At 38.0% G+C, this 26,461-nt stretch overlaps 1 protein-coding gene across 7 annotated transcripts in view; it reads right to left on the bottom strand.

Moving 5' to 3' along the window:
- ERCC6L2 (ERCC excision repair 6 like 2) overlaps nt 1–26,461 on the bottom strand; it is a 144,368-nt gene that overhangs the window by 18,976 nt on the left and 98,931 nt on the right. For all 7 annotated transcript variants that reach the window (XM_008993723.5, XM_008993716.5, XM_078348426.1 and 4 more), the window contains 3 exons: nt 23,549–23,629; nt 21,095–22,253; nt 17,089–17,243 (listed from right to left, as the gene is read on the bottom strand). In XM_008993723.5, the coding sequence (XP_008991971.4) occupies nt 17,089–17,243; nt 21,095–22,253; nt 23,549–23,629 (1,395 nt within the window). The remainder of the gene's footprint in view (nt 1–17,088; nt 17,244–21,094; nt 22,254–23,548; nt 23,630–26,461) is intronic.

Here is a 26,461-nt window from a genome sequence, read left to right as displayed (position 1 = left end):
CTGAAGATCATCTTGGGGATAATGAAAGATTTGGAGACTGGGATCTAAGAGATAGGAGATTTGGATCTGGGACTCCTACCAGTCTCTTTGATATTTAAAATTCACAATTCGACTAGTCTTTATAGGATCTCCAGTAAGCAGTAATGGATAGGTCCATGACATCCTGTAGCCTTAATTCTAAATCTTAATTTAGATTTAATTCTAAATTAAGACATCTTGTAGCCTTAATTCTAAATCTTGTACATGACATCTTGTAGCCTTAATTCTAAATCTTAATTCTAAATACAAATTAAGAATACAAATTAGTATGTACTAAGTTTTATTTGTATTACTATATTTTCTATAAAGACTACCTCAAGACCTCATATGAAATGAGGTCTGTTATATCACTGGCAACAAAGATCACAGAAGAATGGTGCTGGTGAAAAAAAAATTAACCAAAGAAAGCCTTTCCTGGCAGGCACCCACTGCTGCCTGTGTTTTCCAGTGGCTAGCTTAGGCTCCTCATGTCCCTCTACGCTGGCCTCCAGCTGGGCCACTTAGGCTGATTTGATTAGAAGGCCACCAAATGGCTCTCCAATGTCTGAAGAAGAATGTTTTAAGCACGTGCCACATATGACCCTGAGACATTACAAGTAGTTGAAAGATACGATGTAATTATTTATTATAATAATAACATATTAAAATATGTGATTTAGCTTTTCTAATAAATTAGAGTGAATCCGTATAATCACATCGTCTTTACTCTCTTCTGTTCTGATATGCTTTCTTTGGTTATGCGCGAGAGGAAGTAACATTTTCACACAGAGAAAGGCCAAATGGAATCGTGTCCTGCTAGAAGTGAATTTAATGATCAGGCAACTCTTTTCATATGGGTCTAAGACAGCAGTTCTGAAGCTTTTTGGTCTTAGAACCCCTTTATACTTTGAAAATTATTGAGAATCCCAAAGAATTTTTGTGTGGGTTATATCTACTGAAAACTTAAAGTCTTTATTAACTAATTAAAATAACAAAAACCCACTACATGTTAACATAACTTTTTAAAACAAAAGTAACTATTTTCCAAAGCAAAAGACCAAAAAGTTAGTGAGAAAGGTGGCTATATTTAAAATTTTTACAAATGTCCATAATATTTGGCTTAATAAAAGACTGCTGAAGTCTCCATTCTCCATTCAATCTGTTGTGAAACATTGTTTGGTTGAGACCTATGAAGAAAACTGGTCTCATACAGATGTGTAGTTAGAAAAGGGAAAAATATTTTAACAGTCTTTTCAGACAATTACGGATTTTTTTTTATACTCTACCAAAACTCAAGGTGAATTTCATGAAAAATCTGAAAGCTTTCAGTAAAATTTTTATATTGCTAAAATTCATTGGTGTATCTTGAACTTTGGGTAAATCCACGTGTGATTTTTAATATCATCACTGGTCATTTAGAAAATATTGATTAATAGAGTTAGCGGATCTTCAAAACATGGACACATTTAACTATACTATATTAGAACATCACTTTTGTTCTTCTCGGAAAAATCTTTAAGTATTGGAAAGGTATCAATGTTATGGTGGTAGATATAAGCTTTTCAGTATTTTAACTTTCACTTGAAAGCTTAAATTTTGTCACCGGCAACAAGTACTGTCCATTGTTTATCTTGAAGTGACATGCTCACTAGGTTCCTTTTTTTGATGAAGTGTCAAATACCCAAGTATGAATAACCAGTTTATTTATCAGTCATTCTTTCAAGTACCAATGGTGTTCCACAAAAAAGCAGCTGGTTCAATCTGGAACTCAATTATACAAGTGCTTTATGCATACTTCCCATTTCATCACACAGAGTATCAAAAAGATGCGCACTAAAGGGTTGACATTTGCTAAAATCAATTTTGCTGCTTCCTCGAAGACAGCCATAACAGAAATTAGTTGTCTTTTCCTGGAAGAATGTGGTGGTAAAGAATCCATTAACTATTAGTGATACAGAAGGGCTGGGCTTCCAGCTAAACCCCATCCTAAGCCTGGATCCATGGCCCAAAGTGCAAACAGCCGACCCAGTTTTTCTGCCCAAATGTTGCCTTTTTGGCTTGCCCTCGCCCTATCCTGTGCCCATAAAAGACTTAGCTGGCAGAGCAACACAAGCAGCTGAGCAGCAAGCAGAGAAACAACTGAGCGTCAGAGATGATGAATAGATGCACAGACAGTGCAGCTCTGGAGAGGGGTCCTGCCGGAGGCAGCCAGGCTTCAGGTAAAGATCCCATCCCCTTTCCAGCCTTCCTTTCTGCTGAGAGCTGTCCACCACTCAATAGAGTCTTTCGCATGCATCACCTTTCAAACAGTTCATATGACCTGACTCTTCCTGGATACCGGACAAGAACCCAGGTGCCAAGAGGGCAGGGGATGCCACCCTGACTCTCCACTGAGCTGGTTGGCAGTTGGCCATCCCTGGATGGCAGGGCTTAAAAAGCACTGGTGGTAACATGCTTGGACGCTGCTGCGGGGCCCACACAGAGCCTGCTCCCGCCAGAGAGGAGCGACTAGATGGCTGCAGCGTGTGTTTGCACCTGTTTCCACACCTGCTTGCTCGCTTTTACACCCCCTCCTACAAGGACTGGCCAGCGGCAGGCTGAGTGAAACCAGCCACTCCAGTTCATGCCCGCGAAGGAGGTCAAGGGAACTATCCCGTCTCATCACTACAATTAAGGGCCGCTGCTTGTTCATGCTAATCTGCCAGCAGGCTCCCCAACACTACTTTGGAATCATCAGTGTAAATGTCAACAAGTGAAAAGGTGGATCCCTGAGTCTTGGCTATCTTAGGGTCCATGGACTACACTTCGAGAACTGCCAGTCTCCAATAAACTGGAATGTCTTCATTCAAAATATACTTGATAACTCCATGTTGGCAAATTTGAGCATGACAACTGGCAGTGGGTGTGGGCTTCACCCAGCTTTATGTCCACACACATAAAATGGCCCCCCATCTGTTAAGTGAAAATAGAAGACTTTCTGTCTAGAATAATCATTACATCAACCTCCTCCAGCCTGGCTCCTGGCCTTCATCACTGTGGAATGGTTAGATATTTGGAATATCTTGAAAATTAACCTTTCAGAGTATAAAGTCTAACATCTCAGTCCATTCAGGTCAGTTTTACATTGATTGATTATTGCCCTAAATGAAAGGCCCTTCATGACTTTTTCTTAACCCCTTAAGTGCCTTACTGCTATCTGCTGTCCAATGTAAGTCTGCCTGGTCAGTCCTGTCTTCTCACTAGCTGCCAAACACACTGCCACATTTCTGGCTCCAAAACAAGACTTCTCTTGCATACTTTCTTCTTTCATTATTATTTTGATTTCTTACTGGGCAGCTTTATTATAAAATGGAATGTATTTTAAGATTTTATGTCATCTCAAACATCGTACCAAACCAAGCATCCAATAATGCTGCACACAAGCCAAAGATTCTAATTTCGCCCACCAAAGAAATGTAATAGAATCTAGGGGATCTCTGAATAGGCAGGGCTGCCTGTACTGTTTGAAATTATTTTGATTGTTTAGGTTTTATCTATTTAACTAGATCACACTTCTCTAATCCAGAGAGCAACCATGTATTTTTATTGTACTAAGTCCTAAGTCAAATCCCACAGGCTCTCAATAAATGCTTGTTGGATGAATATAAACTTACACAAATATGACTGTGACATTGTGAAACAGTGATCTTTGTCCAACTTTCCTGGCATGCAACTCCTAAAATCCTTGACATAAAGTGATTTGCTTTTCTATGCTAATGAGTTTGCTGGTGGCTGGCAGCCCCCTAGGGAACTTCAGGATGGTGCTGGTCACCTGAAAGACCAAGGCAGGGTTAGAGAGTTGGGACTGTCAGCCCTACCCCCAACCTCCAGAGAAGCGACAGGGGCTAATGGTTAAGTTGATCACCAATGGCCAGTGGTTCAATCAATCATACTGAAGCCACCATAAAAACCCCAAAGTTCTGGATTCTGAGAGCGTCTGGAGAGGTGAAAATGTGGACATTCCCAGAGGGCAAAGCACCCAGGACTGAGTGTAGAAGCTCTGCAACTCTTCCCCCACACCTCACCCTATGCAGCTCTTCATGTCTGTCCTTTGTAATAAAGTGGTAACCCTACATAACTACTTCCTTGAGTTCTGTGAGCTGCTCTGGCAAATTAATCAAGCCCCAGGAGGGGGTTGTGGAATCCCTGATTTATAGCTCGTTGGTTAGAAGCACAGGTAAAACAAACTGGGGCTTGTGACTGACATCAAAAGCTGCAGGGAGTCTTGTGGGACTGAGTGCTCAACCTGTGGGTTCTGATACTATATCCAGGCAGAGGGTATAGGATACCCAGCTGCTATCTGCTACAGAACTGACTGCTTGCTGGTGTAAAGGAAAAACCCACACACAGTTGGTCACAAAAGTCTTCTGTGTTGATTGTTGTGGGGTGACAGCAGAGGAAAAACAGGGTTTTTTTTTCCCCACTCAACAACTAAGAAAATTTAATTTCTGGAGGATATCCAAAAAATGTTTTTGAACAAGATAAAAAGTTCTTGTTGCTAAGGCATTCAGTTATTTCACCTGCAACAAAATAGCCTTACACAGCAAATGATATAGTGGGATACGGCTTTCCAATCCATTTTGAAGCAGGTAATGCTAAATAGTCGTGAGATGCGTTTATTAGATTAAATGAAATTTGACTCTGATACTAAGTAATGTGATTAATAACAAGATGACTGACATCTCTAAAATTAAACATCAACTTACCAACAATCTTGCCATAAAAGCTATGAGAGGAGTTATATTAAAGGGGTATTAGCTTCATCAGATAATTTGCTAAGTATCACAAATTCCAGTTCAGACATATTTGTCTTATCTAATGACAACTCACCACACAAGAGTTATGCTCATACTCACAAATTAGAGTAATTATTCACATTTTCATCTATGGAATCTCTCTGAGAAGGAAAATGTCTCCAGGGCATGTCAGAGACCTTTCCAGCAGCCCCTCCCATCACAGGCCTTGAGGCCCAGGAGGAAATAATGGTTTCATGGGTGGAGCCCAGGGACCCCCTGCTGTGTGCAGCCTAGAGACTTGGTGCCCTGTGTCCTAGCTGCTCTAGCCATGGCTAAAGGGAGCAAGGTACAGCTTGGGCCATGGCTTCAGAGGATGCAAGCCCCAAGCCTTGAGCAGCTTCCACATGGTGTTGAGCCTATGGGTGCATAGAAGTCAAGAACTGAGGTTTAGGAACCTCCACCTGGATTTTAGATGATGTATGGAAACACTTGGATGTCCAGGCAGAAGTTTGCTGCAGGGGTGGGGCCCTCTTGGAGAACCTTTGCTAGGGCAGTGCAGAAGGGAAATGTGGAATCAGAGCCCCTACACACAGTCCCCAATAGGGCACTGCCTAGTGGAGCTGTGAGAAGAGGGTCACCATCCTTCAGGCCCCAGAATGGTAGATCCACACTGACAGTGTACATTGTGCACCTGGAAAAACCACAGACACTCAATGCCAGCCCACGGAAGCAGTCTCAGAGGGAGGCTGTTGTACCCTGTAAAGCCACAGGGGCAGAGCTTCTCAAGACCATGGATACCCATCTCTTGTGTCAGCGTGACCTGGATGTGAGACATCAAGTCAAAGGAGATCATTTTGGAGCTTTAAGATTTGACTGCCCTGCTGGATTTGGGACTTGCATGGGGCCTTTAGCCCCTTCATTTTGGCTAATTTTCTCCCATTTGGAATGGGTGTATTTATCCAATACCTGTATCTCCACTGTATCTATAAAGTAACTAACTTGCTTTTGGCTCAGAGGCAGAAGGGACTTGTCTTGCCTCAGATGAGACTTTGGACTGTGGAAATTTGAGTTAATGCTGAAATGAGTTAAGGCTTTGGGGGACTGTTGGGAAGGCATGATTGATTTTGAAATGTGAGGACATGAGATTTGGAAGGGGCCAGGGATGGAATGATATGGTTTGGCTGTGTCCCCACCCAAATTTCATGTTGAATTGTGACTCCATAATTCCCACGTGTTGTGAGAAGAACCTACTGGGAGATAACTGAATCATAGGGGTGGTTTCTCTCATATTGTTCTTGTGGTAGGAAGTCTCATGAAGTGTGATGGTTTTATAAGGGGTTGCCCCTTTCTCTTGGCTCTCAATTTTCCTTTTGCCTGCTGCCATGTAAGCTGTGACTTTTACCATCCGCCATGACTGTGAGGCCTCACCAGCCATGTGAAACTGTGAGTCCATTAAATCTTTTTTTCTTTCTTTATAAACTACCCACTCTCTGGTATGTCTTTATCAGCAGCATGAAAATGGACTGATACATGCAATAATAAGGCTGGGCATGGTGGCTCATGCCTGTGATCCCAGCACTTGGGGAGGCTGAGGTGGGTGGATCACATGAGGTCAGTAGGTCAAGACCAGCCTGGCCAACATAGCAAAACCCTGTCTCTACTAAAAATACAAAAATTAGCTGGCTGTGGTGGTGTGTGCCTGTTGTCCCAGTTATGCAGGAGGCTGAGGCAGGAGAATCACTTGACTTGGAAGGCGGAGGTTGCAGTGAGCCAAGATCGCATCATTGCACTCTGGCCTGGGTGACAGCAAGACTCCATCTCAAAAAAAAAGGAGAGAGAGATATGAAGACAATCACACCTCCCTGTCTTTAGCATACATCTGTGTGAGGGAACGAGTTTTGAGTTGCAGTAGTTATCTGGCAACATGAGGGAAAAGACCTAAGAACTAAAAGTTAATTCACTAAAGATAGTGGGGCAGAAAATGAAAGAGCCCGCATCTGAAAATGCCTCCTTCCAGACCTGCTGTTATGTCATTAGTTCAGTGACCTACTGTATACCCCAATTTTTGATGGTTATTCTATTTCCTGTACTCAAAAGCATCTTGTACATATGCATATAGAATTGCATAATACAGTAAGACAACTGCTATAGCAGGGAAACACACATGCAAAAATGAGGAAAAGTTTACACTGCTTTGGAAAAGAGTTGGGGGACAGCTGTCACAGATGATATAAGGGGTTCAATCAGCAGATGCAGGGGACAATAAATTTTAAACAAGGAACCATAGAAGCAAAGACACAGAAGGCCTAAGCATGTTTGGGAATAGTTCACAAACTGAAGGCTAAAAAGAGCCTATCTGTTCATCTTTGTATCCCCAGCGTTTAGCACATAATAGAATATAAACAGAATCTGCTCTCACAGCTTTTTACTATGTTGTTGGTACATACTTCATGTCAATAATCTTCAATATGTGTCTTGGAATGAGACTAGAAAAGCACACTAGGGCCAAACTGAGATAGGTCTTATAAGCTACGAAAAGGACACAATAAGACACTTGACAGAGCTTTGGAAGGAAGACACAAAGTGACTCTGGAAGCCACACAATGACTCTCTAGATGTATTACTGCTAGATGTGGACACATGGGTTCCAGGAATATCTTTCTGACACCATTCTTCATGTCCTCTCTTCTTGAGTGGGTTTCCTATACCAGCAAATATGGCCAACAGATGACAAATAATGATGATGAAGAATACCAGCATTTATGCTGCACAAACATGACTCATAACTTTACATTTGCTGCCATCCAGTATACCCTCTTTAACATTAACTTGTGATGCAAAGAGTTGAGGAGTCTTAACTTGTGAAATGGTTGTAGGCACTGGCCTTACATGCAGTACTTCTACACAGGAATTACTGGTCACGTTTTCTGAACTCCTGCTCTGTGCTGCCCGGGGCTAAGTGGTAGAGTTTATAGGAGTAAATGAGAGTGTCCCATGGTCCTGATTCTTAAGTGGCTTGTAACATATGTGAGGAAAGAACAAATCTACATAAGGTAAGTAACAATAGTGATAGGTGGACAGGTATACCACATCTACGGTGATGACTGGCATAGAGAATGGGCCCTAAAGGAGCCTGGAACTGAGTGATTCCTGAAGACTGAGGCTTTGTGGAGAAAAGGGAACTTGAATTAGGTTTAATTGGAGTGGAAGATCACATAGTAGTTGATATGATTGGAAGTGCAGGATAAATAAATCCATCCAACATCATGATTGCCAAGCAAACCTGAAAACACTTCTCATTCAGAGAAAGATCTTTCCCCTGGTTTATTGTTCATAAAACAATTCTTTATGAACAATAAACCATGTCATCTCCAGATAATTTCCAGGAAAACTATGAAAGTTGTTCATGGAAAAAATAATCTTTAAAATTCTCAGAACACAGAGGTAGGGTTCATTGTACCCTGACAAAAACTGAAAACCTGACTTTATCCCAAAAGTATTTATTTATAAAGTACTCATTATATGTAAGATTATTTTAGGTTATCAAAGGTGAATCAGACATATCTTACTATTTTGAAGTTCAGAGTTTATTAGAAGAGACATATGTATATAACTATAACAAAAATTGAAAGTCATACTTTAGAATAACAGCAGGACATACAAAGTACTACTGGCTGAAGCAGAAAGAGTGTAAGAAGGGTTATTTCCAGCTGAGGGAAGAACAAGGGCAGACTTTGTGGAAGAGAGGACACATTTGAGGTAGATCTTGAATGGGAGAGAGATGTGGAGATTTGGGGGATCAGAAATATAAGGCTGAAGGTTATTCCAGGTAGAGAAAAGCCTAAGAAAAGTAAAAACTACACATATATATGTGTACATATATGTGTATACATATATCTTAAAGGAAGGATGCATTCAATCCATGTGAGGTTTTTGTGTAACTGCTAAAGTGGAAGTAATTCTTTACAGACAGATTACCTTGGAAAATTAAAAGACTGACTTGTCATATTAGAAAAGTAAAACTGAAATCTCAAGAACAAAGTAGATACCAAAGGAACTGAGGGAAAAGCACAAGAAGAGATGAAAGGGTAAAAGACCACAGGGATGAAAGCCTCCTGCTATTGTTGAGCCCTGGGGCCTGTGGGGAGTTACTTAGCCTCTTATTTTTAAAATTTAAAAAAATGAGATGTTTGGGTTAAACAGTCTTCAAGAATTCTTCAAATTCTAAAATACTATAATTCCTTTAACCCATAATTTAGCTTTATTCACCTATAAGAATTCAGAATTCCTAGGGTAGAGGCAGGATTTTCAGATGACAAGGCAATAGGTGTTTCCATTAGGTGCCATGTCCAACGGATACCATGGTTTTCGGAAAGGGATGAAATATAATTTGAAAAGGGCTGTTCAGAGGTTAACATTCTTTAATTCACAAGGTAGTCAGTCAGAGTCCAATGAGGCCTCTATCCCTAAATTTTTATGTTATTACCTAGAAGGCATCATTTGAAGAAATACTACTTAGATCTTGCGACTATTCTCAACAGAGAAACTGTTCTAAGAAGGCTTCTCACCACTCCTATTCAATATAGTACTGGAAGTTCTAGCCAGAGCAATCAGGCAAGAAAAAGAAATAAAGGGTATTCAAATAGGAAAGGTGGAAGCCAAATTGTCTCTATTTGCAGACGACATGATAGTATACCTAGAAGACCCCATTGCCTCAGCCCAAAAACTCCTGAAACTGATAAACAACTTCAGCAAAGTCTCAGGATATAAAATCAATGTGCAAAAATCACAAGCATTCGTCTACACCAATAACAGACTTAAAGAAAGCCAAATCAAGAGCGAACTGCCATTCACAATTGCTACAAAAAGAATAAAATACCTTGGAATACAACTCACAAGGAACGTAAGGGACCTCTTCAAGGAGAACTACAAACCACTGCTCAACGAAATCAGAGAGGACACAAACAGATGGAGAAACATTCCATGTTCATGGTTAGGAAGAATTAATATCGTGAAAATGGCTATACTGCCCAAAGTAATTTACAGAATCAACGCTATCCCCATCAAGCTACCATTGACTTTCTTCACAGAACTGGAAAAAACCACCATGAACTTCATATGGAACCAAAAGAGAGCCCGCATAGCCAAGTCAATTCTAAGCAAAAAGAACACAGCGGGGGGCATCACACTACCAGATTTCAAACTATACTACAAGGCTACAGTAATCAAAACAGCATGGTACTGGTACCAAAACAGAGATATAGACCAATGGAACAAAACAGAGGCACCGGAAGCAACACAACATACATACAACTATACAATCTTTGATAAACCTGACAAAAACAAGCAATGGGGCAAGGATTCCATGTTTAACAAATGGTGTTGGGAAAACTGGCTAGCCATGTGCAGAAAGCAGAAACTGGACCCCTTCCTGACACCTTACACTAAAATTAACTCCAGATGGATTAAAGACTTAAACATAAGACCTGGCACCATAAAAACCCTAGAAGGAAATCTAGGCAAAACTATCCAGGACATAGGAGTAGGCAAGGACTTCATGAACAAAACACCAAAAGCATTGGCAACAAAAGCCAAAATAGACAAATGGGACCTAATGAAACTCCACAGCTTCTGCACGGCAAAAGAAACAGTCACTAGAGTGGATCGGCAACCAACAGAATGGGAAAAAATTTTCGCAGTCTACCCATCTGACAAAGGGCTGATATCCAGAATTTACAAAGAACTCAAGCAGATTTACAGGAAAAAAACAAACAAGCCCATTCAAAAGTGGGCAAAGGATATGAACAGATACTTTACGAAAGAAGACATATATGAGGCCAACAATCATATGAAAAAATGCTCATCGTCACTGGTCATCTGAGAGATGCAAATCAAAACCACATTGAGATACCATCTCACGCCACTTAGAATGGCGATCATTAAAAAATCTGGAGACAACAGATGCTGGAGAGGATGTGGAGAAAAAGGAACACTTTTACACTGTTGGTGGGAGTGTAAACTAGTTCAACCATTGTGGAAGACAGTGTGGCGATTCCTCAAGGCCTTAGAAATAGAAATTCCATTTGACCCAGCAATCCCATTACTGGGTATATATCCAAAAGACTATAAATCGTTCTACTATAAGGACACATGTACACGAATGTTCATTGCAGCACTGTTTACAATAGCAAAGACCTGGAATCAACCCAAATGCCCATTGATAATAGACTGGATTGGAAAAATGTGGCACATATACACCATGGAATATTATGCAGCAATCAGAAATGATGAGTTCGTGTCGTTTGTAGGGACATGGATGAATCTGGAAAACATCATCCTCAGCAAACTGACACAAGAACAGAAAATGAAACACCGCATATTCTCACTCATAGGTGGGTGATGAAAAATGAGAACACATGGACACAGAAAGGGGAGTACTAAACACTGGGGTCTATTGGGGGGAAAAGGGGAGGGCCAGTGGGAGGGGGAGGTGGGGAGGGATAGCCTGGGGAGAAATGCCAAATGTGGGTGAAGGGGAGAAGAAAAGCAAAGCACACTGCCATGTGTGTACCTACGCAACTGTCTCGTATGCTCTGCTCATGTACCCCAAAACCTATAATCAAATAAAAAATTAAAAAAAAAAAAGAAATACCTAATGTAGATGACGGGGTGATGGATGCAGCAAACCATCATGGCACGTGTGTACCTATGTAACAAACCTGCACATTCTGCACATGTACCCCAGAACTTAAAGTATAATAATAATAAAGTACCATATAATTCATGCTTAAAAAAAAAAAAAAAAAAAAAAAGAAGGCTTCTATCTACCTTCTATGTAATTGGAACAGTGACCAGCGACAAGAAGAGTTGGAAGCAAACTATTTCCTAACAAGCAAAGATTATTTTTGTCATTCCCAGTCCATTTTAAAATTACCTTATAATTCCTTTCAAAAACATTTTTCTCTATAGTACTTTTCATTAGAAATCAGACACAGTTTAAAGCAGGTACTTCACCTAAAGTTAAAGGACTGGACTAAATATCTTTTTAAGGTGGTCTAAAATATTCTATTATCAGTAATATTCACAACAAAAATAGTAAGAGATTATTGTAGAAACTCAAGAGTTTTACTCATCACCCCATTGGTAAGCAATAATCATAATTACAATTATAAAGATTTATATTTTTGAGTAATTTCAATGCCTTTTTTGCAAGGTGTTGAACGTGTTTTGCACACAACAGCTCATCAGTTACACTAGTCTATGAATCCTGGCATCATGACTGTGCAGAAAGGTGCCAAAGCTTCTCGTAGCCTCCAGCTAGCCGGTCTCTATGTTTTCAGTTTAAAAAGTGGATTCTCTTTCCTCTGACTAGCAGGTATTTTCCACTCAAATGACATACTATCTTCTGAGTCAGAATGCTATCTACAACCAATCCTAGTTCTAGGCAGAGAAACACAGAAGCCTTTTTCATGTCAATACTAGTCACATAATTTCATTCACACACACACACACACACACACACACATTTTAAAATCTTGATCTCTAATAAAATTACTTGGAAGAATAACTTTCTGATACAAATGCCATAAAATTAATGTTTAGCTACAGGAAGAAAAATGGTAAGACCATGAAAAATCCCACCCAGTAAGAGTTACATGCTGAAACCATAAACCTTGCTTACCGGACTACTTTGTAAACCAGCCATTTGTGAACAATTGCTTTAAATCATCATGCCATTCATTATCCTGAAAAACACGATAATGGAATGCTCTATCTCCCCAAAGTCTGCTCACTGTAAACAGTCCATCCCTCCTTGTGGACTCCAAAAGCTGTATAAACATACTGCAATCAAAACCACCATAGCTCACAGAAATCCTTTCTTTAAGTAATCTACAGAATGCCAATCTAATACAAATACAAGAAAGAGAAGTTCTTACTAACACAATATTTTGTATATACAGTATTCTGAACAGTGCTTAAACCTGCACTGGTTATATAAAAGACACTCCCACACGCCACCTCCCACCCCAGGCTGACAGCGTGCTTAGTTCTCTCATTTACACCACACTGCAATAACATAAAGAGGGGCTTACTATTAATCCAGGTTTTACTACAAAGCAACCCGTTATTTCTCTGTCAAACACTGGCAAGAGTGCCAAGTGTCTGTCATCCAATTCGAGGGATTAAGTCTTCTTTTATAGTCTGATACTTGTACCAATTTATAAAAATACAGATATAGTTTCTTAGAGTTGATCACAGTCTATATTTTGGCTTGGATTCAGGCAGCAGAGGTTGACTATGACAGCTGGCAGGAAACTGAGGGGAGAATACATCCTCCCCCTTCAGTCACCACATCTCAGTTGCCATAGTGATTAATCCTTAATTGAAGGCTGTCTTTGTACATTTCTTTTCAGAAAATTTTAAGTAAACTTAAGTTGAAAACGTGCAGTTGACTGAGAAAAGGAGGTACCGCATCACAAGCAGGTACAGTTCAGCTCCGTGACATACATCCAGATATTAAAAGAACAGATGAACTCTAATAAAGGTATTATCAGTTCCTTCAAATGCTAAAATGCTTCTTTTTGGCCTGAGTTTAAACCTAAGTCACACAGGTTTTCTCTCCTGTTATCAGACATCTCATCTTGTAAAATGAGCTGTTTTCAGAAATGGTTCTAAAATATCAAAATATAATTTTAGGCAAAATGTGTTCTTACTTTGCACATTACATAATTTGTATTATCAAATAACAATGGTATAATTTGAAATTTATGTTAGGAGAGAAAGGACATCTATAAAATACAGAACATAAACAAAAGCTAATTTATAAAAGTATAAACTATAAGAAGCCAAAGGAAACACTGAAAACAGTAACGTATCTTACTCCTTTTTAAGATATATAATTGAACTTGAAAAGTAGATTCACAGTTTTTGTCATTTTGGTTATCAATAATTACCAGACATCAAAAAGACTGAAAAACTCTGAAAGACCATAGAATCTTATCTAGGATTATGGAGTTTATTACTTCTCTTTTACAATTTTCCATTCAGTATATTCCTTTGCAATCTAGTTAAAGGTTCTAATTCAGACTCAACTATGGTATTCCTTAGAAACTGAAATACTGGTATATTGTGACAACTGTTATTTGTGTACTGATTTCACAAAACAAATAGGATTTATTTTCTTACTGAGATAACATGTCTGCAACTGACACACAGGTATGCACACACAATCTTTTCAAACACAAGTAAAGTTCTTTAATAAAACTTTGATGACAGACATGAAGCACTCAGAAGAATTCTCAGTAACCAAAAAGATTCTAGATTAAGCCCCAGATGAAAGATACTGTACTGTCGGTGGGAGGTCTGGGGTTTTTTAGAGACTTCAGGATCAAGAAGTTTGCAGGTATTTTCTAACACTATGATTGAGTCTCTTTTGTTCTTGCTTCATTTCCCTTTCCCTTTGTTTATTCTCTTTTCTTCTAGTAACTTTTTTTTTCAAAACTGCAACTTCACTATTGCCACCCAGTGCCACACCCAGTGCAAACCTCTCAGTGAGTGACATAAGTATCTCTAGCCAAAGATGACGGTGTGTTTCAATGATTTCATCATTCAAGGTGCTGAAGTAATATTGACACGATAGGATGAAATCAGTGATTGGGAACACTTTTTCTCAGAAATTCTATGAGACAGCTTTGAAATGTTAGAATGAAATTTTGCTGTATCAATTACTGACTTAAGTCAGCCAGTGAAATGAGCGTTATCTGTAGACTGTGTTTGGCCTGCTAGCATTGGTGCCATGGGAATGGACCTCCCATTTAGTGGCTTTAAAACTTCACCACAATTTAGTTATTAAACAGCTAATTTCTTTCTTCTCTGAAAAGGGTTTACTAAGTTGGTGTATGTGTGATGAGGGATATATATGGCCTCGAAGGGTATATTATAACCCTCAGGGAGTAGGTATTCCAATTTGTTTCCTAGCAAGAGATGCCCCTCCCTCTGAAAAATCACTATGAAGAAGCAAGGTTTCTAATGAGATTGTGTTGTCCACCTCAAAAATATTTGGACTGAAAAAGCTCACAGGCAAACTGTGTTTCTGGCATTTTCATTTGTACAACTTTCCTTAAGAAGAAGGCTGCTTCTCAGGTCAATTTTTGCAGAAATTATATGCTTGTAAATTTCTTCTCTGATAAATATTTAGACAAACTAATGACCAGTGTCCAATTATTTCATTAATGTTCACTACAGGGATTTGCCAAATTATCTGACCTTTCACATTAAAATTTGTTTGTATGGAGAAGGTTTTTAAAAAGGGCACAGTTTGAAAAAGAATCCTAATGAAAAATTAGCTATCTGTTTAGAAGATTCTGGTTTTTTTTTTTTTTTTTGAGACGGAGTTTCGCTCTTGTTACCCAGGCTGGAGTGCAATGGCGTGATCTCGGCTCACTGCAGCCTCCACCTCCTAGGTTCAGGCAATTCTCCTGCCTCAGCCTCCTGAGTAGCTGGGACTACAGGCACGCACCACCATGCCCGGCTAATTTTTTGTATTTTTAGTAGAGACGGGGTTTCACCATGTTGACCAGGATGGTCTCGATCTCTTGACCTTGTGATCCACCTGCCTCAGCCTCCCAAAGTGCTGGGATTATAGACGTGAGCCACCATTCCCGGCCCATACTCTTTATCCTAACAAAGCAAGTTTCTGGAAAACCTAACATAATTCTGCCTGCCTTTTTCAGATGGCACATACACAGTAGTCAAACTGTAAAATGCTGTTTAAAGTGTTGGTTGAGAAATGGTACATTCCTGGATCAAATGAGAAGACAAGTACAAAAAGCAGCATAGTTGGGTCATGAAAGAATGCTTTCACGAGTTGTAGTTTGGCATTCGGCCTATGGATGACATTGAAAAATGCTGGAAATTATAGCCTTTTAAAGTCTGTTATTACATTTATTCTAAGGATATTATTATATGACATCTGACTGTTCAGTATATCGTTCTGTGGTCCCAAAAAACCCTCAAGAGACAAATTTCCTTCAAATTAAGTGCTAGGAAAAGCTTTGCTCCTCCTAGAACCCATGCTATTTTTTTTTTTCCTTAAGGATAAAGATTTTACTCAGCCTTTCTCAGCAGGGTGTTATGGCATTTTGGGCAGAACAATTCTTTGCATGTAGGAGTGCCTCTCTACTAGCCCCTCAACCTAGTCCCCTCTCCAGGATAGCCATGTGGAATCCCTGGCTTCCAGACATGAATGCCAGTTAGGCACTCAGTCACTGTGACCACCCAAACTGTCCACACACATTTCCACACGCATGAGTTGAGAAATCACTACATAGATGGCTTACCTCCTTTGTTTTTTCTACCAGAAAACTCAATCAAATTAGCCATTTTAATACAGTATCTGGGTAGAATGTATTATGTCCTAAGCAGTTGCAGTCTAACTTTCTCCCAGTCTTAAACTTCCAGTTTGATTTATATTTTCTCTGGTCCTGAATTTCATTTTGTACTCTGGTTTTATTGTTAAGGTAATTTAATTCCTTTGTCAAACAAGTGAGGTACAAATAAATTAATTCCCTTGATAGTTCAGAGGAATTCTACCCCCACCTTCATTATTAAAAGTATAATAGCACTAAGTTGACATAAAATATTGGTATTATATACAACATGCATTTTGAACTCTCACCCATAAAATGATAGTAAAATTGCTCTTGAGGCACTTAGCTCTTAAAAAATGATAAAGAATAATAAGTCAAACAGAAGAAAAATTTTTTAAAAACCTTTGATGAAAGTGACTATGTATAAACAAAAATATCATAACAGCAATTTTAAGTGAGAAGAGCCCACAGGAAGTATTTATGACTTTCAACAGTATAAAAATCCTTTTGCTAAAAATATAAATTCTACATGAAATGAGTTTTCTGTGTGTGTTATTTTGGTGAAAAATTGTGGAGCAATCTAATCACACACTTTCCTTTTTACATATGAGCAGAAATGGTTTTGGTTCTGATTGAACTATGATTCCCTCAGATTCCTTTTCATTTTGGGGGTACTGTCCAATTTTTATTGAGGGAAACTATTAAGCAACTCAACATTATTAGGCATTTGGGTATAAATTTGTTGTTTAATCTAAAACATCTTCAATGACTACAGTTCCCAAATGGTGTTTTGATTTTTACACTTACTTGCATGTCACTTACAGCTTTAGTAGCTACTTTGGAGGGAGTATTTAGAGAAGATGCTATTGAGTAAATTCTGTAAAAAACGAGGTAACTAAGATGATACTACCTTATATTCTTCTTACCTTAGAACTGCAAACAGCTATGTTAGCAGGCAGCTGGGAAAACTGCTTCAACTCAAATACATCATGTGCCGCCCATCGGCTCATGTGATTTTCGGCTTTGCTCGATCCAATCACATTCTGGTTTGAGTGAATATAAGCCACTTCCTGAACACCATCTAGGAGGTAATTGAGGTTTATTAAGTGATATATCATTATAAAGCAATATGGTTCCATAAAAACACATTATTTTTAATACTCAAGAGAAACATCAACATCACAATATTCTTTAGGGAAAAAATGGGAAAGAGAAAGAGTTCAAATATGTTGGTCTAGGTTACCTTGGAAATGACTTTTCCTTCTCATCAATGTGAGATGAGAACTAGATAGTAGGTAACAATCTTTAGATTTAAACTTGAAATGGAGGTTTTAGTAAGAGAAAAGTGATGGTTGAGGAGGGTCCTCTATGAATTTGTTTTCATTGTTAATTTTAAAAAAAAGTTGCTCACTCATTTAAAGAATGAAGCTAACCTTATCTGTCCCTTTAAACATGTACTTGATTACAGCAATGGAAAGGGAGCATGGGGTTTATGACCAGGGAGTTTCGTTTGATTGGCTTTGCTCAGTTTTATTGTTTGTATTTTGTCTTTTTTGTACATATGCCCAGAGAATGTCAAGATGAGAGCTTTTTAGGAAATGAGAAAAATTAACTCAAAGCTTTTATCTAAAAGAGGTTTAAAAAATGGCTACAATTTTTATTGCTTTGCTTCTAGGTACCCATAATTCATTTTTGAATTGTGATCATAAAAGAGAAGGCTAGAATCGAAGCCTGTAAAAGCTCCCTCCAACAGCTCTGGCAATGAACCTGAGGTATGACCTTCAACACTTGTGTTGTTTCAGTACTGAACCTCTTCAACCAGAAATTGCTAATCATGCAAACATAAGACATTGTTAAATAATATGAAGAGATAGTAACTAGTTGAACATTCTCCTTAAATTTCAAGAGGCCACATAATACACATGGCACATAGTTTCAAAACCTTCATGGCAGAAAATTTCCTCGGATGTTTAATTTTGATGACACATTTTATCCATTATTCAAAATAGCATTAGTTCCAAACTACTGACACTTTTCACAGTAAAAAACAAAAAGCAAAAACCCTGAGCTGATTATTTAAAATAGTTTATACAATAATTCCTAAACCTAAAATCTAACTGTAGCACACAAACCAAAGGGCTAATTCAATACTTATTTACAATGATACCAAAATATATATCATAACTAACTTTTAAATAAGAATACTAATAGCCACAAAGAAAGCCTGATTTATATATAAATCAAACAAAGCAACTAAGATTTCTATAGCAAAATATCCTAGATTATATCTCAGCTTCTTTCATATAGTTTTTGGGGAATAAGCCAGACACTTGTGAAGGTAATGCTAACTCTTAAAATCACCACACAGATTCTGGGCAGAGGGTGGTAACAGCAGAAGCAGGAGACCCTCTGAATCTGTACACAAAAACAGACAGCAACTACACAACAAAACCAAAAGCCCATGGACATTTACAACAAAATTAGATAACAAGATATCCTCATGACCCCTAAAGTATAAGCAGGTGGGCAAAATCTACCAGTAGCTATGAACTCTGCATGGTTTCAGCAACTGTGTGAAGGAATAAGGAAGCAACAGGGCTCCTGACCGACCTGAGAACAGGAGACCCCAGAATAGCCAATAGGTATTCACTGGAAGCACAAGGGACCAGCTGGAGACCAGCAGCTGAATCGGTGAAGGTTTCCTGCTCTCCAATGCTGAGAGGGTGCAGGGGGTACACAGTAAGAAGACCTGGAGGGGCTGGAGCAAGCCAAACCTCTAAAGCTCCCCAAACTGACCCACCAGGGCCCTCACCCAGGTCAGGGCCCAACAAAGAGGAAAAACGGCTGGGAGTGAATCAAGGATAGGAAGAACAAGGATGAAGGAAAGAAAAGATCTACAGCAATGCAAGGCAGAGAGAGAGAGGAAAGCCCACCATAGTGTGGCACTCTACACAGAAATAACATGGATCTCTGTAAAGTGAACAAAGATTTCCTGAACTCTGCTTCATTTGTAAAATTCAGGGAAAATAATTTCATATAAAAATGACCAGAAGAAAAATAGCAGGGTGAAATCTCATAAAAATTATTGTGAGAAAAAAAGAGAACAGGCAGAATAATATCCCTCCAATGAAAATGTGCAAGAAAGATGTGCTCGTAAAACAGAAAAAGACATGAATCAACAAAATGTAAATAAGAATTAGAGGAACTCAGAAATGAGTGACAAGGACTTAGGAAAGACTTAGAATTTTTTTTTAATTTAAAAAATGAAGACCAAACTAGAAGAAACATAAGAGGGAATAAACACAACAGATAAGCCTTAAGAAAAATAGAACATTTTAAAAAAGCAAAATGAAATGAAGAGATAAAAGATTTGAGAGAATGTGACAACTGAAGACAGGCAAAGACGACTGAACATCTGAGTAAGAGGAGTCCCCGAGGAAGCAAGCCAAAGCAAAGGAACAGAACAAGTAACCAAAAACATTAGCACAAGAAAGTCTTTCCCAAAAGAAAATTTGAGTGGAAGCAACACTGTGTATATGAGAATACAGACCCAGGGTAACCAACATCAACACACAATCTAGTAAAATTACTGGACAATGAAAAGAAAAAAAAAATCCCCTGGTAATCTAAGGAGGAAAAAAAAAAAAAAAAAAGAACATATAATACCACACTTTATGCCAGAAGAAAACGAAGCTACATATTTCAAGACAATCAAGAAAAGACAATGTGAGCCAAGTATTTTACATCCAGCAAAACTTAACTTTTAAGTATAAGGGCACCAAACTGTTATTGTAAGAATCTCAGGGAATATTATTCTCATAAACACTTCTTCAGGAATCTACTAGACAGTAAGATTCGGACAATCAGAGTGATGCAAGGACCACTGACACTAAGGACTGATGGGGTGCATGAAATGTGCAGTTACCTACAGACCAAGAGTAACTGAAGTGTAAGTGGGGAGAGTATATGATACAAAGTCTGTGTCTTGGACAGTGTAGTGTATCCATTTTAAAAATGGAAGAAAAGGGAGAGTATAGGCAAAAGCAAACTCTAAATGTCGATCTAGTCTCAGGAACCAACTGCTCTTTCGCAGGTAAGAGGACAGAGGAGCATGTTTTAAACATGGATGGAGAGGATACAATTAGCAAAATGAAACCTGAGGGAAATTTCTAGTTCATCCAGGTACTTCCACAGTTACATTGTAAGGCAATGAAAGGGATCAGGATTCCTGTAGATTAGAAGTTACTATAAAACATTTTAAAAAACGAATGAGACTAAACCATAATTCCTAGTGATATGGTTTGGTTGTGTCTCCACCCAAAACTCATCTTGAATTGTAGTTCCCACAATTCCCCATGGGTCATGGGAGGAACCTGGTGGGAGGTAACTGAATCTTTCCCATGTTGTTCTCATGATAGTAAGTCTCACGAGATCTGATGGTTTTATAAAGAGGAGTTCCCCTGCACAAGCTTTCTCTCTTTGCCTGCCACCATCCATGTAAGACATGACTTGCTCCTTGCCTTCTGCCATGATTGTGAGGCCTCCCCAGCCATGTGGAACTGTGAATCTATTACAAGCTTTTTCCTTCCCAGTCTCAAGTATGTCTTCATCAGCAGCGTGAAAACGAACTAATTCACCTACATATGAACATTTGGTGATATAACCATATAAATGCAAATAAGTAATTACTATAGAAGCTAGAATAATTGGCATTCATGAGGGCAGAGGAGCTGTGATTTGGACAGGCACATGGAGGGGGTCCTTGGGTAGATGGCAGCATTCTCTATCTTGACCTATATGTGGTCTCCCATTTATCCCGCTACCCAGCCCTTCCTTATTTATGTCTCAGTCCAGCATCTTGATTCAAAGTTTCTCACAGAACTATTTAATAAAACATAATTTTAAAAGTTTTCATAATATGTCTTTGGTTACCTAAAAATTTATCCATTGATTCACAGGACTGCTCTTTATTGACAGCTTTCTCATTTGAACATTTCATTGGTTTTCTTGGCATCAAAGTGCTATTTTTCTTATTTTGGCTAGGCAATTTTGAAGAAAAACTGGTTCTATTTTTTATAGTTCTTGATCTGTGGCTCTGTTTAGAGAAACTGAAGTGGCTGACAGATAAACTCTCATCTGAGGATGAATAATCACCAATAAATTGAGAGTTATGATCCTCATCTGTTGCATATACTTGGTTTGTTTTGTTCATTGTTTTAGGAAAACTGTGAAGTTCTTTCCTGGTTTCCTTTCTTCTCTTAAACCTCAATGAACTAGTAACTCTCTTTCTTACTCTTGACTTGGAAGAAATCTCAATGTCATCAGATTCATCACTGATATCACTAGTGACTTTTCTTTTCACAATAGATCTCAGGGTTGTGTTCTCAGGACTTAACTTTTTTGAAATTATTCCATCTCTTCTGTCATCAGTCTTTCGACCATCATCATCATTTCTTCTTTTTACAGAGTGTTCTGTTTCAGAATCCTCAGATCCCTCCAAGGGTGGCTTAAATCTTATACTATTGTCAGGGAATCTCTCAGTTGTATATTGTGTAGGATAGATGACATCACTATCTTCTGATTCTGAGACATTCTGTAAAATGCAACGTTTATCTGTATTTTTAAATTTTTTCTCATCAGACTTAGAAGAAATATTCTGTTTTAAAATCTTCTCATTTTTATAAAAAATATACTTTTCTTTTGGATTTAGGATGTTATCTATTTTCTGATGTTTTGAAGTACCAAGAGAGTCCTGATTTTTCTCACAATCAGCAACTGTGGCTTCTGTTGAAAGGCATATGGGCTGCTCATCAGAACTTTCCTCATCAGAAGCAGTATTTCCATCACTGTCCTCAACTGCTTTACATTTTGCCTCAAACAATTTCGAGAAACCACACTGGAGTAAAGTAAGCTGTCCTGGAGAGGTGGAAGCTTTACTTGGATCAGGTGCTTTGTTTTTGGCAGTCTGTACTCCTGCAGCTCCCACTGATTCTTCATCACTGAAGTCGCTGCAGAAATCACACGCTTCCTTTGCCAGTGGCTCTGTAGCTTGTTCTGGACGTCTGCATTCCTGAGAGTCAGACTCTGTAGGCTATAGAAGAAGCAGTGATAAAAACAGCAGAAAACCTCAAGATAATAATAAAGAATCAACTGAAAGGCAATCAACTTTCGGCAGGTAATTTAGGTACAAGTATATCACTTAGTATTTTCTAAAAGTAGAACATTTAATAAATAAATGTAAAGCATTTAATATCATAGTCTAGTACAGTCTTTTCTCTTTCCATGCTGAATATTGTTCCAAAATACATAAAAGTTTAAACTAGAGTACCATATATAATCAAAGTATTTTGAAGAAAAACAAAGAGAAGTGTTTGGCTTCTAAGATACAAGGACACATAATTCTGGCCTCAAAAGTGAAAAGCACACAACTTGCTGCTTAAGAATTACTGGAGTTTACTGTAGTCTAGCATATACTTCCAATCATGCTTTAAGAATAAGACAGATTACAGGAGTTAACAAGGTAAAGAATTGATAATTGGAAAATTGTTCCAATTGATTTAAAAGGCCAACAGGATCTTGATCACAAGAAATAAAGAATCGTGAAATAAAATTTGCTACAAATTTAAATTCAATATGTAATTTTCCCACAATAATCAGAGTTAAATATATCTTATAGTTTTCTAAAACTGAGGCACTACTAGTAAAAGATTGTGGGAAAGTATCATCTGGTAATACTTTTGCCAATATTTGATATTTGTGTATTTCTCTAAATTTATAAAAATTTCACCCCAAATTTAAAGTCATTGGGCTGGTATAAATTGATAGTTAATACTCTACAAGTAAACAAGAAAAAACCAGCAACATTAACAAAAAAACCTTCGGCACATATTTTTTACCTTTAAGATGGCCTTATAATGACAATAAAGATTTTGTGGTACATGAGATGGCAAACTACTATAAAGATCACAAAATTGAGGAATCAAATCAAATAAAATATCCACTTTGAATTTGAGACCAATTTTGATATTTGGGTTTAATTATTTTAAATACACATTGATGGTGATTTTTCCATTTAACTTACCATTTAGTCAAAAATTGTTTATTGGCGATGGGTTACTTACCTAGGTGGTACTGTATTTTCAGTGTGGTATAGTTAAAATTCAGCTTAGCTGTAAATGCCTGAACTGCTCCTCAATTTGTTCTTATGATATGAATGTTAAATCAGCCTAAATTACTAATTTTATGCATAGTTCTCTGACTTTGTGTCCTTGACTCATTTTTTTTTTTCTTACAGGTTGAAAGGTGAAGGAAAAAGGAAAAGAAACAAAACTGTCACAGTACATGTTTTCTAGGTGTTGCAGGCTTCAGATTCAAATATTAACTTACCATTTCTAGTTTGTGTGCCGGAGGTCCCTCTTTCAACCACGTCGTGGCTGTCATGATCCCTGCTTCCACTTGGCCTTCTCTCTACATAATGTCAGTAAGAAAGAATGCAAATAGCTATGCAACACAGGGGGCAGCACAACCAGACAAACAGCAGCAATGCACGCTACAGCATTCTTAACGTTATTTTCCAACTTGCTAATCATATATAAAGGTTTATGTAACAGTTTAAAATACTCTTAATTCTTAAAGTTTACTTTATCAGACACAGACAACTAATACTTTCCAGCCAACTTCATTAAAAGTACTAATGGGGAGAGGGAGAATAAAGAACTGTTATATATTTACCCAATATAATATCCATAACAACCATTCCCATATAACAATTATGGTAAGAACATATTAACATTTCAAACACCACAATGTTAAATTGGAAACTTGATGTCCTAGCCTATATTGTTACTGTATTTCTTGTTCATATTCATTTCAAAATACCCCTTAAGTGTAGTACGTATCAAAATGAAAAGGTCCATCTAATATGAAATTAAAAACAATATTTTAGTTATATACCAGGTTTGCTACATCTTTTGGGAAGGTATTTGCACTTTAAAGCTTCTGGTGTATCATTTAGCAGAAGTTCTAATGGTCTAGATTCTAGAATATTAAATTCTCCTGAAAAGGAAATCAATTTTTTAAAGGCTGTATTTGTTGACAGAGCAAGGAGAAATAATACTATCATCACCAGAGTTACAAATGCCCAACTCAGGAATACACAGACATACTAATGGCATGGTTCCAGCCACCTGGTATCTAGGGCAATGAGGGAGAATCTCCTCTATGCAACTCTAGGGAATGATAAACAGTTTCTGAATTACTACCATTCCTTTATTCCCCATTCCTCGAGGCTATTACAGCAACGGGATGGGAAGCCTCATTCCCAGGCTACCATTTATCTCCATAACAAAAGCTAAATGGCTACAACAGGTGAAAGTGGCAGTATTAGAAATCTTAAAGCTGTTGAAACTCTTTTATAATAGATAAATGGCTACTCCAGTTTTAAGCTGCTCAGCCAAACATGTTGGAGCTATCCTTAACTCCTCTTTTTCTCATACCCTGTATGTGACCCACCAGCAAATGCTGTCAGTGCCACCTGGATAATATATACAGCATCCAGCCACTCCTCAACGCCACCCACCACTTTCATGCTGGCTCAAGCCACCATCATCTCTCAGCTGGATTACTGCAGTATCCTCATAACTGGCTTCTTGCTTCTGTCCTTGTACTTCTATTGTCTAGTTTTCAATAGTAAGTCAAGCTAATATAAATCAGACCATGTCAACTTTCTGTTCAGAACTCTCTAATTGCTTTTTGTCTCACTCAAGTAAAAGTCAAAGTTCCTGCAGGGCCTGGCTCTCTTGTCATCTCTCTTGCCCCATCTCTTGCTCTCTTGTGTACTCTACTGCAACCACTGTGGCCTCCTTGAAATTGTGATATCACATGGGGCATGCTCCTCCCTTAGGACCTCTGTACTTGTTTCCCCTGTCAAAAACACACCTTCCTCCCTCACCTCTTTGAATATTCATATGCAGCCTTCAGAGTGAGGGCTTCCTTGGATAACCCATCTAAAAATGCTCCTTCCTTGACAGTTCATTAGAACCTATCATAATATACTCTGTATTTCACTTATTTATTCTGTTTATCATTTGTCTTCCCACATAGAATGTAGACTTCTGGAAGACAGGATTGTTTTGTCTGTTTTGTTCTTTCATGTAAGCACAGCTCTATGAACAGTACCTGACATTTCACAGATGCTCAATAAATACTTGTAAAATGAACTCTCAATATCTATCTTTGAAGAGAAACTATAATACGGATAATGGAAAGTCAATGCAAAATAGAACAAAATTGCCCAGAAATCATAAGATTAAAAGTATAAAAATTCAAATTTTTACATCTTAAAACATTTTAAAAGAGATTTTACACAACCTTTAAAAATTAAAAATGTCTCATATGAAGTGAAATACTTCTTTTACTTTATGATATGTGCTCCCATTATATGGGGCTTGGAATAATAATGTTTAGAATCAGACTCACCTTTTGGCCCAAAGCAGCATGAATCTAACCAATCCTGAATAATTTTACCTTCTGATTGATGACAAATGAGCAATTTTAATTCAAAATTTAACTTAATAATCAAGTGCCAATGATATGCCTAGCAAGACAAATGCAGGACATGGATGGCCTTGTCACCCTTTATTAATATCAATTAGAAAATAGGTTAATATCCTTAGTGTTCTGGTATACTGAAGAACTTAGACATTTTTAAAAAAGAAAATGTAAGACACAGATGGTCCTGTCATAAATAAACACTTCTGAAGGTGAAACAAGATATTCTTAGAATAACCAGTGAATAAGAGGACATTTTTGTGTGTGTGTGAGACTGAGTCTTGCTCTGTTACCCAGGCTGGTGTACAGTGGCACAATGAATAAGAGAACTTTCTCTACTTAATAACTTGTCATCCTGATATATCTTATAGAACACTTGTTTAACAAAGGAATAGGTGATTATTCTGACAAAACAGATAACTATGTCATATATGATAGAAAACAGGATAATGTAATGCTAATACTTTTATAGGCAATGATTTTAACACGAATATAGGCATGTCAAGTAGTACTTTAGATGGAGATGGCAGCTGGGTGTGGGAGCCAGAGGGCAAACAAAGCTATTGATATGAAAAGAGGAACTGAAAAGAACAAATTCATGAAAGAAACAGCATATTTAAAAGCAAGAGGGAAAAATACAAAATGTAGGACTCCAAATGGGCCACCCAATTCAGAATCAAATGTAGTTACTATAAAATAGGAACTCAGCAGTATACATCAGAAATTGTATAATAGCAATAATATTTATAG

This window comes from Callithrix jacchus, chromosome 1 (genome assembly GCF_049354715.1).
Source record: "Callithrix jacchus isolate 240 chromosome 1, calJac240_pri, whole genome shotgun sequence".
NCBI lineage: Eukaryota > Metazoa > Chordata > Mammalia > Primates > Cebidae > Callithrix > Callithrix jacchus.
The sequence above is the reverse complement of the archived record's forward strand: the minus strand, read 5'-3'. Positions and strand labels throughout refer to the sequence as shown.